The sequence below is a fragment of the Sarcophilus harrisii genome, chromosome 3 (assembly GCF_902635505.1).
Source record: "Sarcophilus harrisii chromosome 3, mSarHar1.11, whole genome shotgun sequence".
Lineage (NCBI taxonomy): Eukaryota > Metazoa > Chordata > Mammalia > Dasyuromorphia > Dasyuridae > Sarcophilus > Sarcophilus harrisii.
Window position 1 is genome coordinate 598,637,855 of NC_045428.1, and position 17,236 is coordinate 598,655,090.

The 17,236-nt window shown below is 36.9% G+C and overlaps 1 protein-coding gene across 2 annotated transcripts in view; it reads left to right on the forward strand.

Moving 5' to 3' along the window:
* LOC100922374 (zinc finger protein 665) overlaps positions 1–10,485 on the forward strand; it is a 36,185-nt gene extending 25,700 nt beyond the window's left edge. For both annotated transcript variants that reach the window (XM_012545801.3, XM_031963354.1), the window contains exons 4-6: positions 879–1,005; positions 2,336–2,431; positions 5,456–10,485. In XM_012545801.3, coding sequence (XP_012401255.1) covers positions 879–1,005; positions 2,336–2,431; positions 5,456–7,944 — 2,712 coding nt within the window. In that variant the 3' untranslated portion in view covers positions 7,945–10,485. The remainder of the gene's footprint in view (positions 1–878; positions 1,006–2,335; positions 2,432–5,455) is intronic.
* Positions 10,486–17,236: the final 6,751 nt, after the last annotated feature.

The window sequence follows — 17,236 nt, forward strand, 5'->3', positions numbered from 1 at the left end:
ATCTGCTCCCTTAGAATTCCAATAGAGATGCAAAGGACTAAAATATATAAAAATATTTATAACAATATTTTTTGTTGGAACCTTTCTGTAAACCTAAGGTGTATGTTACCCCCGATACATCTCATATCTGTGAATAAGAGGGGGCTTAAATCTAAGTCCTGTGTATAGGAGTCACAGGTGGGGAGTACATGTGAAATTGATTTTTCTTCCATTGGAGTCTTCTCCAAGCTCCTCAGGTACAGCATCATGTCTGGGTAGCTTGTTCAGTGGGGTTCCCAGGGTCTGTCACTCCGTGGAATTAAAATGTCAATGAACAGTGTTAGCTTTCTTTTGATTCTGTAACTGCATCTTCTTTCAGCTGCTAAAGTTCCCATTCCTTGAAGTCTTTATAATTTACTTCTTCATCTGGACTCTATCTCTTTCTAAGGAGTTTATGGATTTTCAAGGGTCTGTGCTCTTGAGTCAAAAAAAAAAAAAAATCAGATCTTTGTTTTCACTTATTTCAAAAATTAAGCATTTCCTTCTTTTATTTAAAGATATGATTCTGAGAAGGAATATATAACAACTACCAAAGATGAGGGGTCCATTATAAAACAAGAAGTTAAGAAAACTCCCACTATAGATGAACTTGAATAATAACATAAAACTGTATGCTCTCATATCTAGTACAAAGTCTAGCATATGGCAAATAGCTACTCAGCAGGTATTTTATAGAATACACTGAAACTCTCAGCATTGAGAATCAGTTCTTTTATGTTCTTCCACCTTTATAGCTCTCCTATTAGTCCATATAAAAGAAGGAAGAGCAGTCATTTGTTTTAATATTACAGGAATCAGTAACACTTAAGGATGAGCAGTAATTTGTTTTAATGTTACAGGAATCAGTAACATTTAAGGATGTGGCTGTGGACTTTACTCAAGAAGAATGGATACAACTGGACCCAGCACAGAGAAACCTGTACAGGGATGTGATGCTGGAGAACTATAAGAACTTTGTCTCCTTGGGTAAGGACAGTGTTCCTTTTTAACTCAGAATCTGTTTATTGGGATGTTGTTTGTTAAAAATTATGGAGTAACCAAAATGCTTGATTATTTTTATTGTCCTGGTTTTTAAAAGCCAGAAGAGAAGTCTAAGCTATACATACATCAGTGAGCTAAATAAATGGTTGGTAAATATCTAAAAAAAAATAAGTGCTGGTCACAAAAACTTAGCATGACCTCATCAGGCATGGAGAAGTCTAAATTAATTTTATTTTTTATTTTTTGACAAGGCTACAAGACTAGTTCATCAGGGAAATGCTGAATACATTTTACCTAGATTTTAACAAAAATCTTTCTTATTATTCTCATGGACACGATGCAGAGATGTAGAGTAGATAACAGAATCCTGAAGAAAGTCAGTCATTAATGGTTTGGGGTAATCTTGGCAGGAGATCTAGTGAAATGCCCCAGATTTCTTTGATGTCCAACATTCTGTTGCTGCTTTGGGTAAAAGCTCAAATGTCATGCTTATTAAATTTTGCAATAACACAAAGCCCAGTCTGGACAAGAGGGATAAAGTGCATGACTGTATAAATTCAGAAGGATATCAACAGGCTAAAAGAAAGCTAATGGAATGACACGTAAGAGGGGAAAACTTACAATCTTATTCCTGGATTCAAAAATGTCAGTTTGACATGAAGGTGGAAAGAGAAGGCAAGATGGATGGCTCTGTCTGAAAAAGAGCTTGTGACATAACAGCCGCAAGAGGCAAACTTGTTTTGGGCTGCATCAGGAGAAGCTTAGTGTGAAGGAGCTAGGAAAGGGTAGTTTTGTGGTCCTCTGTTCTGGTCAAACCATATTGGGAGTATTGTTTTAAGCTCCTTATAACTTATTTTAAGAACCAAATCTCTAAAGATTGAGCATGCCAAGGAGGGCATCCTGGATGGTGAAGAGCTTCATCCCCTAAGAAGCCAGAAATCTGGTGTGAAGAAGAGAAGACTTGGGATTGGGAAATGGGAGTGTGGGACAGGATGGTTGTCTTCTACTATTTGAATGATTTTCCTGAGGAGAAAGACTGATATTTTCAGCAGTTTAGGGCAAAACTAGAAGCAGTGGGTAAGGAAATGTCCTGACAATTAAAGCTTCCAAGAAATTAAGTAGAATTAATATATTCTCCTTTACTAGATGTCGTCAGACAGCTTACTGACCACTTACTAGTATATTGTAGGTAGGACTTGGTATGATTTAGATTAAAAGGTCTCATGATCTTTTCTACTTCCAAGAGTCAGAAATACTTAGAATTCTAGAATGAGTCTCTGTTCCCAACAATTTCCATGTCTTTTCACATGATCAGGGTTTCCCATCTTTAAACCAGATGTGATATCCCAGCTGGAGCGGGGGGAAGGACCATGGGCACCAGAGACAGAAATCTCACAAGTCATTTGTCCAGGTACGTAAATGAAATCCAGGCAGATGGGAATCCTTCCACACAACAATTGGGCTGCACAGTAGAGCACCTTTGAGTGCTTTGGTGGAGAAAAAAAGCCTAAGGCTATTGAGCAGAAGGAAGGTCCTTCATGTCTTTGTGGTTTTATTTCAGCAAGTCAAAATTTATCTGTCAGAAGTCATTTTAGTGCCTCAGATCTTGCCGGTATATAGTAGTTACTTTTTGAGTGTTTATTGCTTAGATGATTATTTGTTCTTGTTTTACTACCTGGTAGAAATATAGCACCAGACTGTACCTTAAAAACAAGTCGAAAAATGAGACATTTTCATTCTCTGCTATAATTTTACATTTTCCTTGCAAAAATAAGGCACATTGCCTATATAACAATTATTTAGCAATATATATATATATATATATATATCTGTATTATGTTCAAAATGTTGGGATTGAATAGTTGGGAGATAGGTGAGTAAGGCATTCTTAGTGTTTAGCAAAGGAAATGGAATGAGAAAGGCTATGAATATTGGGATGAGCAGATATGTGTATTTGAAGGTAGGGAAGAGGCTAAGTAAACTGGTTGTTTTAGAGCTCATGATACTTCTTGTTGAGCAGTAGGTTACACAACAAAATAGGTAGCATGGGATGTGATCATAGGAACCTTTGAATGCCTCCTAGAATAATTTTGACATCTACTAATTTGTATCATCTTGGGAAAAAATTGACCATCTGATCAGATAAATGATTACTATGATGAGAATAATATCAAAGAAAGGTAAATGCATGCCATTTGAATATGAATAAGATTGATAGTTAGAATCCTGATTTAGCAATTCAGATATGAAATGATGAAAGCATTTTATTCCAAATTACTTTCATTAATTCCTGTTCATCCTCTGATACTTCTTTTCTACTCCATTATTCCCTCCCATCATCTCTATCCTGGTTTTCCTTTTTAACTCTAACACATATTCCTGAAACCATTCTGCTTGTTGTTTTCATCTCCTGTTTATTTCCCCTAGATTTTAAGTCCTTATTAGATGACTCACCCTTTAGCTCCCAATTACAGGAATGACAGCTATTCTTTGACATGTTAGCAGCCAGAGGGATAAAAAAAAATGTCCCTACCACCGAAATAGAAGAGACTTACTATACTGGTATGTTTCAGCGAGTAAAAGAAAGAACAGTCCATTGTCTAAGAGTGTATTGCTCCTATGACAAAAGAAAAGATAGAGGATTAATTGAGATCACTATCTCTCATTTCATTGAATTATAGAATCTCAGGGACCTTGGAGATCATTGGATACAACCTTGTATCCAAAAGGAATAATTTCTTCAATGTCTCCATGTGCCTCCATTGTAATGATTCCCAAAGTGGCAAAGTAATTATTTGGTGAAAGTCAGTTCTGTTTGGAAACAAAGAGATTATTAGATTGTTCTTTTATATGGAGCCAAAATGTCAATAGGTGTCTGGAATAAGTCCCATCTCTCTATATGATAGCCCTTCAAGTAGTTTAAGGCAGCCATCTTATTTCTTCTGAATATTTGTTTTCCTCATGTTAAACTCTCCAATTTCTATGTATAAGATATCATTTCCAGACTTCTCACCATTCCAGTGGCATTCCTGTGACTGTGCTGCCTTCTCAGTAATGTCCTTCTCAAAATGTGCCCAGAATTGACTGTCTGACTCAAAATGTGTTCTGATTAACATGTTGTATAGTGTGAGCAGAATTTTCTGTAATCTGATGACTTTCCATCTAGAAATGGAGCTCAGAGTGTTGCTAGATTTGGGAGCTAGTGTCATCATTAGTTTGCTTTTTTTTTTTTTTTTTTAACTAAAACCTTCAGATCTTTCAAACAAGTTCTGCTCTCCAACTAGCTTTCTCCAGTCCTTTTCTGTTGACATTTTGAACAATCACATTTGTTCTTAATTTTTATCTTGAGTTTTTTCCTCTCTTCTCACATGTTGAGACTTTTATATGCTCCTTATTCATTCTCTAATGTATTAACTGTCGCCCATATTTGTGGCATCAGCAACACTGATGTATGCCTTTTATGTTTTCATTAAAATTGCTGAATAAGAACAGAGAGAAAAGTATGGAGCTCTGATGCATGACGCCAGGGACTCTCCCTACCCACTGACATCTGTCTGTTAATCAAAGGTGCTTTCTGATTAAGGCATTTATGCATCTATGAATCCACTTCGTAAAAACTCTTGTTCTCAGTGATTGTTTAAGAGACTTACCAAGAAAACCTATATCCACTTGCCACCTCTGACATTTATGAAATCTGTTGTTACATCAAGTCACTCCATATCTCTGCTTCAGGCTTCTCACTCTAAAATAGGAGGGTGACACCTCTAGCACCTTCTTATGTTGCACACTTTAAACTTGGCAAATTTTGAGCTATGAAAGCTTAAAGCTACAGCTGCTCCTTGTCCAGGCTAGAAATCTTATGAATAAATGATTAAGTTAGGTCTCTCAGTGTGCCTTTTATACATAATGATTATGCAATCCTGAACAAGTCAGTTTATCTCCATAATACATAAAATAGCAGGTCAGATTCCTATCTAAATTCTTATCCTATGTAATTTGTTTATAATCAACCCTTAGTGGGGGGGGGGGGTTCTTTTTAAAGATTGCTCTAAGTATTATTTTAGTAGTTTCCTGAATTTTGCTAAGGTTGGTATCAGACTCAATAGTCTGGAGTTTCTAGAATCAACTTGTTTCTCATCTTTTAACATTTAACCATTTCCCCCCCAAATTACTAACAGTTGTTCTCTGAATGCATCTATGAATGCTTTGCTATTCTTAAATCTAAATCATTTAGTTCCTGGAAGCCTTTTCCTAGTTTTTCACATATCTTGGACTTCAGTTCTCACTTAACAAGTATTTATTTTGCTTTTTCCAAATTGGTAATTATCTTTGCTCATTTAAGAATCAGAATCAAGAACTTAATATAAGCAATTTCCTTTCTTACAATACAGAGAATAGTGGATTCAGATTTTTTTTTTTTTTGCTTTTTTTCCAGATTCCATTATTCAGAAGACAAGATATGAAAACTTAGACTGGATTCAAAAGCAGGACATTTCTCTGGGAGAGTCATCTAAAGAGATAATTAGAAAGAATTATCCCTGGTCTTCTGAGTTGGGAGGAGCATGGGAATGTGATGTCAGGCTAGAGAAGCAGAAGGGTAACTGGAATAGACAATCCAAGGAAGTTATGATGTTTCATGCAAAAACTGATGATGAGTTGAATATTAATGAATGTAATACATTTGGAAGAAGGTTTAGTCTAGCATCAATCATTGTTCCATCACAAAGAGTTCCAATAGGGAAAATTCTCCATAAATATGATACACTTAATAAGAACTTCAAACAGTTTTCAGAGCTTAATAAACATAATAGAATGCCCTATTCTGTTTGTAAATATAATAAATGCAGGAAGCCCTTCACTTACCACTCAGACCTTATTCAGTATCATAGAATACATACTGTAGAAAGACCATTTGAATGTAATGAATGTGGAAAATCGTTCACCAATAATTCAATCCTTAGAAACCACCAGAGAATTCATACTGGAGAGAAACCTTATAACTGTAATGAATGTGGTAAAGCCTTCAATCAGAGAGGTCACCTTACTGAACATCAGAGAATTCATACTGGAGAGAAGCCCTACATCTGTAATGAATGTGGGAAAGCCTTCAGTAACAATTCAATACTTAGGAGTCACCAGAGAATTCACACTGGAGAGAAACCCTACAAATGTAACGAATGCGGGAAAACCTTCAACCAGAGGGGACATCTTAATGAACACCAGAGAATTCATACTGGAGAAAAGCCTTTTGAATGTGCTGAATGTGGGAAAGCTTTTAGTCATAGAGTATATCTTACTTTACATCAGAGAATTCATACTGGAGAAAAACCCTATAAATGTAATGAATGTGGGAAAGCTTTTAGCCAGAGGGGACATCTTACTGAACATCAGAGAATTCATACTGGAGAAAAGCCCTATATCTGTAATGAATGTGGAAAAGCCTTCAGCAACAACTCAATTCTTAGAAATCATCAAAGAATTCATTCTGGTGAACGACCTTATAAATGTAGTGAATGTGGAAAAACCTTCAACCAGACAAGACATCTTATTCAACATCAAAGAATTCATACTGGTGAGAAACCCTTTGCATGTACTGAATGTGGAAAGGCTTTCAGTCATAGAGTATACCTTACTTTACATCAAAGAACTCATACTGGAGAAAAACCCTATAAGTGTAATGAATGTGGGAAAACTTTTAGCCAGAGAGGGCATCATACTGAGCATCAGAGAGTTCATACTGGAGAGAAACCCTACATCTGTAATGAATGTGGCAAGGCCTTCAGCAATAACTCAATCCTTAAGAATCATCAGAGAATTCATACTGGAGAAAAACCCTATAACTGTAATCATTGTGAAAAAGCATTCAAACAAAAGAGGCACCTTACTGACCATCAGAGAGTTCATACTGGAGAAAAATTTTTAAAACGTTTGGAAAGAGGGAAAACTTTAAGCCATAAGGCCAGGCTTGCTCTACAACGAATTCATGCTGGTGAGAAACCCTTTGAATTTAATGAATGTGGAAATACTATTAACCAGAATTCAAACCTTACTTTACATCCAATGATTGATACTGGGGAGAAAACTTTTGAACATAATGAATCTGGCAAAGTGTTATTCCAGAAAGGACACCTTATTGAACATCAGAAGAGCCATGCTGGAGAGAAACTCTTTGAGTGTAATGAGTGTGGTAAAAATTTCAACAAAAGTCTCCTTTTGATTGAACATCAGAGAATTCATACTGGAGAGAAATCGTTTCCATGTAATATATGTGGAAAAGACTTCAGCCAGAAGGGTCACCTTACTGAACATAAGAGAATTCACACTGGAGAGAAGCTCTTTGAATGCAGTGTGTGTAGGAAGAGTTTTAGTCATAGGACATCCTTTATTAATCATCAGAAGATCCATTCTGGAGAGAAACCCTATGAATGCAACGAATGTGGAAAAGCTTTTAGCAATAACTCAAGCCTTTGGAATCATCACAGAATTCATACAGGAGAGAAACCCTTTGAATGCAGTGAATGTGGGAAAGCCTTCAGCCAGAGGGGACATCTTACTGAACATCAGAAAATTCATACTGGAGAGAAACCCTTTGAGTGTAATGAATGTGGTAAACACTTCAGCCATAAAACATCCTTTATCAATCACCACAGAATTCATACTGGAGAGAAACCCTATGAATGCAATGAATGTGGAAAAACCTTCAGAAGTAATTCAGTCCTCAGGGATCATGAAAGAATACACACTGGAGAGAAACCCTTTGAGTGTAATGAATGTGGAAAAGCTTTCCGGCAGAGGGGCCACCTTGCTGAACATAGGAGAATTCATACTGGAAAGAAACCCTTTGAATGTAAGGAATGTGGGAAAGCATTTAGCACCAGCTCAACACTTAGGAAACACCTTTGTAAGCATCTTTCTAAACTTTAAAGCATTAGTCATGACTTATTTGAAAGTGAATTTTAAAGGGAAATCCTATCATTAGATCAGGGGATCATGTTGGCATGTGCTCCAAAACTTACCAGAGATCAGAGACTTTATGCTGGACGTTAACTAGGGATGTAATGAAGTAGGGAAAAGCTGTGACTTTTCATTGCTATGTACTGGAGAATCAATAGGTCAGTTTGACAGTAGATACAAAGTTGTTTGGTACTTTAATAGATCAAAATAACTTTTTTTTTTCCCTTTATGCATCCAGTAATACATGTTAATTGCCATCAGGCAGCAGTAACAATGTTAGTCAATACAGCAACTTATGCTGGTTCTAAACTAAATGCTTAAAATGCAAGATTTCCAAAAGAATTTCTTTAATAAAAGCACTAAAATATTCTTTAGTGAAAAAAATTAATTTGAATACCTTTGAAAGGATTGAAAGAGAGTGGAAAAGTTGCCCGAGATAAATGAAAATAACATGAAACATATTGTTCTGGAAGTTTCTCTTAAGCTTTATATTGATTTACCTTGGATGTGAATGGGTGCAATTTATAGCTACCATATTTTGGTCTGGGGTAGAACTATAGAATGTCATAGCTGGAAGACCCTCCAAATTCATTTAATCCTACTTTCCTATTTTATGGAAGGGAATAATGTAGATCAGGAAAAGGAGAATAAGGATGAAATTACATTTAAAAAAATTTTCAATTTCTTATTGCAAAAGCACATGAGAAATTCTAAGAGAATTCAACCTATGGTGGGAAAAAGCATAGACTCGTTGGGGAGAGCTGACACTAAAAACAAGGTATGATAGAAAGGGCTGATGACATAACTTGTGTAGCTGCCTTTTCCCCATGGTTGTGACTAGCCTTATTAGACTCTAGCATAAAAGGAATAGCAGGTTAAATTCTTCACAGCCTCCAAGATATTTTAGACTACCGATATGTCGACCTAGAGACAGGTTGATACAGATTCCAGATGTGGAAGCAAAGTCTTTATGACCCCTTGGGTGCCTCTTTGACTTCTCCCGAAATCATAGCATCATACTAATTGGAGCTGGAAAATCCCTACACTTGGTATATTCCAAACCTCTCACTTTATAGATGAAGCAGCTTTGGCCTAGCTAAGGCAGATGACTTGCCAAAGACAGAACAGTAAGTGGCCAAGGTCAGATCCAGAGCCCAGTGGGATGGTCCCAGATGTTGTGCTTTTTCCTCCCCAGAGCCCCTCCTCCACTGCTTTGTAGAGCCTTTAAGAGTGCTGAGCTGGAGTCTCCCCGCTGTGGGGAGTGGCTGTTTGACCATGGGCATGTCACTCACCCTCTCAGACCCTGTTTGCTTCTATCAGTGGGAGAATACCTGCAGTACCAATTCCCCACGATGTTGTGGGGCTTCAGTGAGATCATAGATGTAGGATGCTTTGCAAAAATAAGATGTTAGTTATTGTTATAACCCATAATCGCCTGCTCTCTTATATACACTCCAGAGACACAAATAAACCGTTTGGTCCAGTTTTCTTTGTCTTTTGTTCCACCTAATCACAGCAACAGATGTCCCCCTTCCCCTTGAAGGGTTACTGGCCCAAGCTAAGATCTGATTCTCTCCCCATGTGAATTTGACTGACAGATTCGGCGGTATGCCTGTTTTCACTGTCAGTCAACATCTGGCATGATTGTGGGGAGATTAGTTGAGATGGTCTGAACCCATAACAGGGCTTTGTGAAATTCACATAAGGCTAATAAGAATGGAGGAGGAACATCTGCTTTTATTAAGCTGATGGATCCTACTGCTGATCCTGGTTCCCAAACTGGCCAGGAATGGAGTCTTATGGAAGGCAGCCTCTCATCCTTTTAAAGTTTTCTACTTGTAATGTGTTGACTGCTAAGAAAAATTCAAAGATAGGTCTTTTCCAACAGATTTTTTGAAAGTCTTGCACCTGGGCATTAGGGCATAATGCTTTCATGTTTCTTTGTCGTATTCTTCAGCCAGCTGCAGGGCTTTTGCACTACATAGAAATTCAAAAGGTCAAGAAGAATGGAGGTCCTTAAAGCCATGAACTTTAATTTTATATTTTCATCCTCAGCAGCAGTCCTTTGCCATCATTTCTTTCCTCATCCCAAACTTCTCTTTAGACACTCAATTGTACCTTTAAGAGATTGTCTCTGTCCTGCTTCTTATCATTACAACTTTTCTGCCTTTTGGATGCTGTGTTGTAATTTCACTATTATTACAAGTTTCATTCTGTTGAAATTGTTAATGATCCATTCCCATTGACCAGCAATTAATTATATAGAACCACAGGCATTGCAGCTTTATTCATTTAAAAGTGAAACAAATAGTCAGCAAATGAATTGGAAAATGTCTTTCACAAATTAGCTATATGCCATTCTTTACATGAGACATGAGTACATAGTATAAAGCAACTGTTACATGAAGGTGTACTTGTTAAAGGGATTGTTTATCATGCGCTGGAAAAAGAAAGAATATTTGTTAAAACATAACTATATGAAATAAAGGAGATTATATATTAAGACATGCAGTGAAGTGGAAATTGCTTGAAACAACTGAAATCCTTGAATCAGTTACAGGCAGTTAAAAAATAAGCAGAAGTCAGCTGCTGTAAACCAGTTTGTCTTTTTTTTTTTTAAGAGAAATTAGTATGCACTGGGATCATACTTAGCAAATGGGAAAATTGAATGAAGTAGAACAATCCACTTTTGACAATTTACTACTAACACTATACCTTCTCATAACATTTTCTTCCTCTTCATTTATCTTTAAATTCTGTCTTTAGCAGAACTCATTCTGTTCTTTTAGATTGATTGGGTATTTATATCCTTATCCTGTTAATGCATTTTTACCTTCATCTGATGGATTATTTCATTACCCTCTTCATTTTCCTTCCCTTTTCACATGTATTTATAACACGTTTGAAACTCTTTGCAAAAGTTTTGTGTTCCATGAAACCTCAGGGGTGTCAAGCTATCCTGATTATTCCCTATCTCTCTAGTCAGCACACTAGCTTTATTTTTTTAAAAAAACAAGCAACATTTACACCTCACATTAATAAGTCATGTCATTTGAGGATGACACTGTCACGGCATTGCATCAATAGTGAAATATTGTGGGATCTGCTAACTTAAATTCATAATCACTCAAAAGATGGTGTAATAATCAAAAGGAAAAAAAGTAAATCAAATAGGACTATTGTCCAGGCTGCAGTATGGACAGTCAACTCGTCTAACCATCCTAAAGGCTTCAAGTAAATAGACAATGGTCCAGGTTCACAATTGTAGGGACAAAAGTGGGCTGAGTTATCAATTTAAAGTTTCATAATTCTTTTCTGATCCTAAGCTTTTCTCTAAAATGAAGGATCTGATTTCTCCCATTACTACCACCACCACCCCCATCTCTCCCTCCCCCCACCTTGCCCTTTTATCACCAAGATCCTTCTGAGGCTGGTTTGAGTCATGGAACACCAGCAATGGGAAGATTCCTCATTAGTGCCAGCAGGCGACTGCAACTTCCAAACAAGAAATCATGCAGGAACAAATAAATGCATAAAGAACGGTACAATTAGACGATCAAAAATAAGAGGATTAGTCACAGAGCAAGGGAGAACTCATGGACAGAAATTAACTGATAGGACATGGAGGCTGTGGGTCTGAAATAATGAGTTAAAAGCCTGGGTGACTAGCAGAAGGGATGTGACGGGATGAAGAAGACCTGAAACTAGATAGAAAATGAGATGATTGTCCCATTATTCTCTTTAAAGAAAGGATGGGGAAGGAGTTCTTTGTATCCCTCCGGCTCTCTTCCTATTCTCTAGTCGAGTTATTGTCTCTAGACAATAACAGTGAGATATTAAAGTGGGGAATGCAGCCAAAGCAATCCCAAAGGGAAATTTTATATCTCTAAACACTTTCAGGAATAAAACAGAAAAACCCAGCTAAACAATTGGGTGGACAATTAAAAAACTAAAAAGACAAATACATTAAAAACTCTCAAACATCAAAATAGAAATCCTAAAAAACCAAGGAGATTGAGAAAAGCAAAAGCAAAAAAAAAAAAAAATCAATTAGCAAAACTAGCAGGTTACTAGTAAAAATAAATAGATAAATTAACTAATTTGATTTTTAAAAAATAACTAAACTAGCTCTTTCGAAAATGGAAAAGATACTCATAATCATTGGAAAAGAAATAAAGAACTTATTATGAGCTATTTGCCCAATTACATGTCAAGAAAACTGAATCTAAGTGAAATGTAAGAATATATACAATAATATAAAATGTCAAAATTAACAAGAAATAGAGGGTTTTTAAAAAGGTGAACAAGCCATAAATTAATTCCTAAAGTAAAAACCCCCAAATGGATGGATTATCAAAGAGTGAATTGGATTAAAGAGTTGAAATTCCAATACTATATTTGTTTGAGGCTGTGCATCATGGCAAGAAGAGGTCCCAGAGCCATACTGGGACAACCCCAGAACCATACTAGTGTATCACACTGGGAATATTTACAACTTGTAGCTTTGTTGCCTACCTCCTAAGTTGAAGCTCAAAGATCAAAGGAAGATTGAGAAGGGCACCTGCATTCATGGTGACATTCCCAGCTAGGGAGGCCCTGGGCTGTTCATTGAAAAGGGAGTAAATTTAGAAATAAGAACCAGGGGAAAAGCTCGAAACATAGTCATAGAGAAGGGTCTTAGCACCAGAATCTAATCCCTCCAAAGGAATAACCAGACTAGGAATCCCAGACCAAAAAAGAGCCTATAATATACTCACTTGGAACCAATGGAGCTAATGAATGGAGCTGAATCTGTTGCTCAGATCCAAACCTAGGAATTGGCAGAGTACAATCCAAGAGGACAAGAATCAGGTTTTGTCCTGTAACAGAGCATTCAAAGCTAGCAAATTCCCAGCCTGTCCCTGAAATCCTAGAATAACAAAATGCTCAGTACCCCAAGAAAGCAGCAAGAGGATCAGTCCAGACTTTCCCAAGCCCTATCATCAAATCAGAAGTCAGAAAGTAGGTTGGGAGAATAAGCAAACAAAAAAACAATCCTATTGTAAAGAGTTATGGTGGCAGGGAAAGTCAAAACAAACTCAAACTCAAAAGAATGATTCCAAAATAACTACAATCATTGCCTTAAAGGGGAAAAAAAAGTACCAAGACTTGGACTATCTTGGCCCTTTAGTTCTAGTCATCTTACCTGTGGGCATCCCTCTCTTCTCCTCCTCTCCAACCTAATCCCTGAGTGACTTTAACTCTACCCCAAGCTGTCCTCTCGAATCCCCAGCTCCTCATATTACTGATCACATTCTGCCAAGCCTTGGATTTCTCCACCATTCGCCACTCTTTGGGGTTTGGGGACTATCGGGGCCTGAATTTTCAGATACATATTTGATACCTCAACATTTTTGGCACCAAATATGGGACAAAGCCTGTGACTCCGATGCTCCCCAAGGTAAACCTTCCCCTACCCCATCCCTCAACCTCCTCACTTTAGCTGATATCTCATAAGCACCTAGAAAAGCACACCTGAGAAAACCCCAGTGCATGGGGACCCTCTGTGCTCAGCAATCTCCCTCTAGACTGAGGACCATTTGGGCAACTTGGCAGTGAGTCTCTGCACTACCTATTTCTCTCTCCATGGGACGCCAAATGACAAGGTGAGTGGTTATAGTGAGGATGTTTTTTTTAGGCTTACAAGACTTTAAAAAGAGATTCCCTGCCCTCCCTTCTCTAACTGCAGCTGAATGGATGGAAGAGAGAGAAAGAAAATGTACCCAATACAGTGAAGGTTATTTGAGATAGGATGATAAAAGCATGTTGCCTTGAAAGTTTTAAGAAATATATTTTAGAGAAAGTTATCTTGAAATATTTAAAATGCAGCCAAGCCAGAAAAACTTCTAAGGGTTGTGATCAGAACACTGAAAAAGATTTATTAACTTTACTACCTCCCATTAAGCTTTCCATGAAAGATAAGAGGAAAACTAAAGGTGCTGGCTAAGTTGGGGCTACAGAAATAAAGTTAGATAATTAGTAAGTTTGAAGGTACCACTCTGCAGAATTTTTTTTAAGGGAAAATCAGGAATAAATCATATAAAAGATTTTTTAACTTTTAAAAAGTAATTGACAAGATTAATAGCTTCATTGTTTTAGGGGGCAGTGAAGGAAAGTTAGTTGGCAGAGAGCCCAGAAATGAAGAAGGAAGAGGTAATTAGCAACCTCTTATTAACCCTTCCTTGACTTCCTATTTTGTCCTCAAGTCCCTTTCTACACCATCAGGAAAAGAAAGTATAGTTGCCTTCAGAGTAGATGGTGAAAAAAGAAAAATATCCCAGAAAATATTGAGGGACCCTTCCCCAAACCCTGAAGACATTGAGTATTATTTCAGTTGTGGGGATTGCTATCAAGACCATTACTGCCCATGTCTCTTTGTTAACCCCTCTCATCTCAGATCAGAGTAAGAAGAGTTATAGGGAATTATACAGAAACTTGAATTCTGCCCTACCTGGTAGGAAGCGGGAGCAACTGCTGAGGGGTCCCCAATTGTCCTACCCCAATAGCTCCCCAACCCCAGTACCTGCAGCTGTGGGAGAAGAGGAGCAAAGTGGATGGACCAGGCTCTAAACCCCATCACCATTAAAGGGAGATCCTGTCACCCCAACCCTTCGGCAGAAAAAAAAAGCCCCAAAAGCCTAGTCAAAGTCTCCTAGGCAGACCTGGCCCTTGGCAAGACCCCCAACTATTGAATGAGAGCCCAGGAGCCGCTGGCCATTCCTGGTCTGACAGTGTGACCTCAGGGAGCCAGCCAGCCACTACCCTGGCAAGGTCATCTTCTATGTTCCAGAAATGCATTGGCTATGTAATTTATGGCAAGTTATTTTCTCTCTTTTTGCCCCTGTTTTTTGATATGAAAAGAAAGATAATGGTTGTTGAAAGATTAAAATGATATAATAATTGTAGTGCTTAACAGTGTGGCATATGCTACATGTTACAATGTTATTATTTCTTTAATTGAATGTATTTATTCTATATTTGACAACTTTAAAGTGGTTTTAAAATGCCAAAGACAATAACATCATTGATTTTTCTGTGTGATAATTTGGAAATGCAATTGATGTCACCTGAAGTTTGTGTTATTCTAATATTGTATTTCTAAATTTATGTTGTAGAATTTGGTCAGAAATGCTGTTAAGAAAGCAAAATTTTAATCTGAATGCAGTCACACATGAATTGGGATTTTAAAAGGATGTGATCGTTTGAAAGTGTATAAGATGGTTTAAAGATATGGCTTCACATGTTAATAAGTCAAATATCAGGTATTTGCTGTATGTCTGAAGTCCCAGAATATAAGTAGTTTTCATTTATAAATAAAGGGCTAATGAAATGGTAACTGTTAGAGAAATATCAGGAAAGCTATTCAAGATCTAAGTTGTGATTAGTAAAATTTTGCTATTTTAGGTAAACATTTTTGGGATTCTAAATTTACTGTTATTTGAACTTTGATTATGGGACAATTATCTGAATTGTCATAAAGCCAATAGTAGAAAATGAGGATAACATAGAGCATGGCCTCCACAGGATGTTCTTTACTCCATTTCCCCATTATGCTATTTCCTTACTGAAAAGGAAAATTCCCTATCTGGTTAATCTTAATCTTTGCCTTTTAATAATCTGTGATTACCTGATTGACTGTCATGACTTATGCCTGTAATCAAACAGAACTAAGGGGGTTTTCCCTGTGATAACTATGTCCCTCTCTTTCCTTTTATAGAAAATTTCTATAATCAAGAAGTTTTGTAAGTACAATACTAAATCTATTAAATAATAAATTGATACTGGAAACACCTTTGAGTTACTATCATAGGATGCAAGTATGAACATCTTACAACTTTAACATATATTTAAAATTATAATATTGGGATGATCTAAAGAGGGAAATGATTAGACAAGATAATAAAACAAAAATGTAATGTAAAATTTTTCCAATTAAACAGAATAGCAAATTTTGAAAAAAGCAGCAGAATTAGACTCTTTTCTCTAAAAAACTATAATATAGCTATGTATGATTAGCTTTCAAATTTATCAGTTATGGAAATTCAGGTTTTAAGTATTTATTGGAATAAATTCTAAGATTTTACTGATTAGGGATTAGTAATATTTTACAAATGAACTGTATTGATAATGGTACAGAAAGTAAATTTTCCCATTTTGTCTGATTAATTTTAAAAGACAAAAGAATAGGCCATAAATAAGCTTCCAAAGAAAAAGTATGAGAACCTGACAGATTTACAAGTGAATTCTATCAGACATTATATCAAGTACATGAAACACTTAGGTTTACACTTGTAAATTGGGGGCACCTTGGCATTAAAATTTAGTAATCCTAAAGATATGGTTGGGTTAGTTTTTCCTCATTAAGATTTAGAATGTGAGTTAATTTGTCCTGACTAATCAGGGCAAAGGTCCAACCTATAGGGATTGTTACCCCAGACCCTTATATAATCCTGAGCCCTGCCTCTCCTTTTTTGACTGCTTGTTGGGATGGAAGGGAGACTCCCTTTCTCTCTAGATTATAATAAAATTCCTTTCTGCTTTTACTTTGTTATGCCACAGTTCTCTTTAACTGTTCTGACTCTGTTTCCCTGCATGAGTTTCCCTTATTTCAGTCTCCCTAACTATTCCCTTAGTCATAAAAAGCCACTCTGGTCCATTAAGATTGGGAACTGTTAACCCTAAGGTTATAAATTGTTAGCAAGATAAACAAGAGAGCAGACCTCCTGACTTTCCTGTCCTCAAGAATTTACAATATCCTCTAAAAATATTCCAAAATACCTCACTGACATCTTTATCTCTGGGTATTCAGACATCCTGTCTCTGGGCTTTTAGGATTTATGGCCTTCCCTATCCTGAAACTTTTGTGCCCTTTTTGTTTTTCTTTGTTTCTAAGGGGTATTTAAGAAATTGGGCAGCTCCTATTCAGAGCTGGAGGCTGGCTACTGGCTATGACAGGAAACTCCAGCCCTGGGACCAACATGGATTCCTTGGTCCCAGTATATCTTTATCTGACTGGATAATTTGAGACGAGAGTCCTGTCCAGTCAATTATACTCTCCAATTAATAAAATATTGAAAACTCTCTAATCTCTCTGCTGCCTCAGTTTCTCCGGCATTACACCTTGAGAAATCTTGATTTGAGCCCATGGCCTTTGTCCCACAAAATGTTATGGGCCAGAACTCTGTACTTGAAACAAGGATTCTTACAAAGTGCTGAGTGGAAT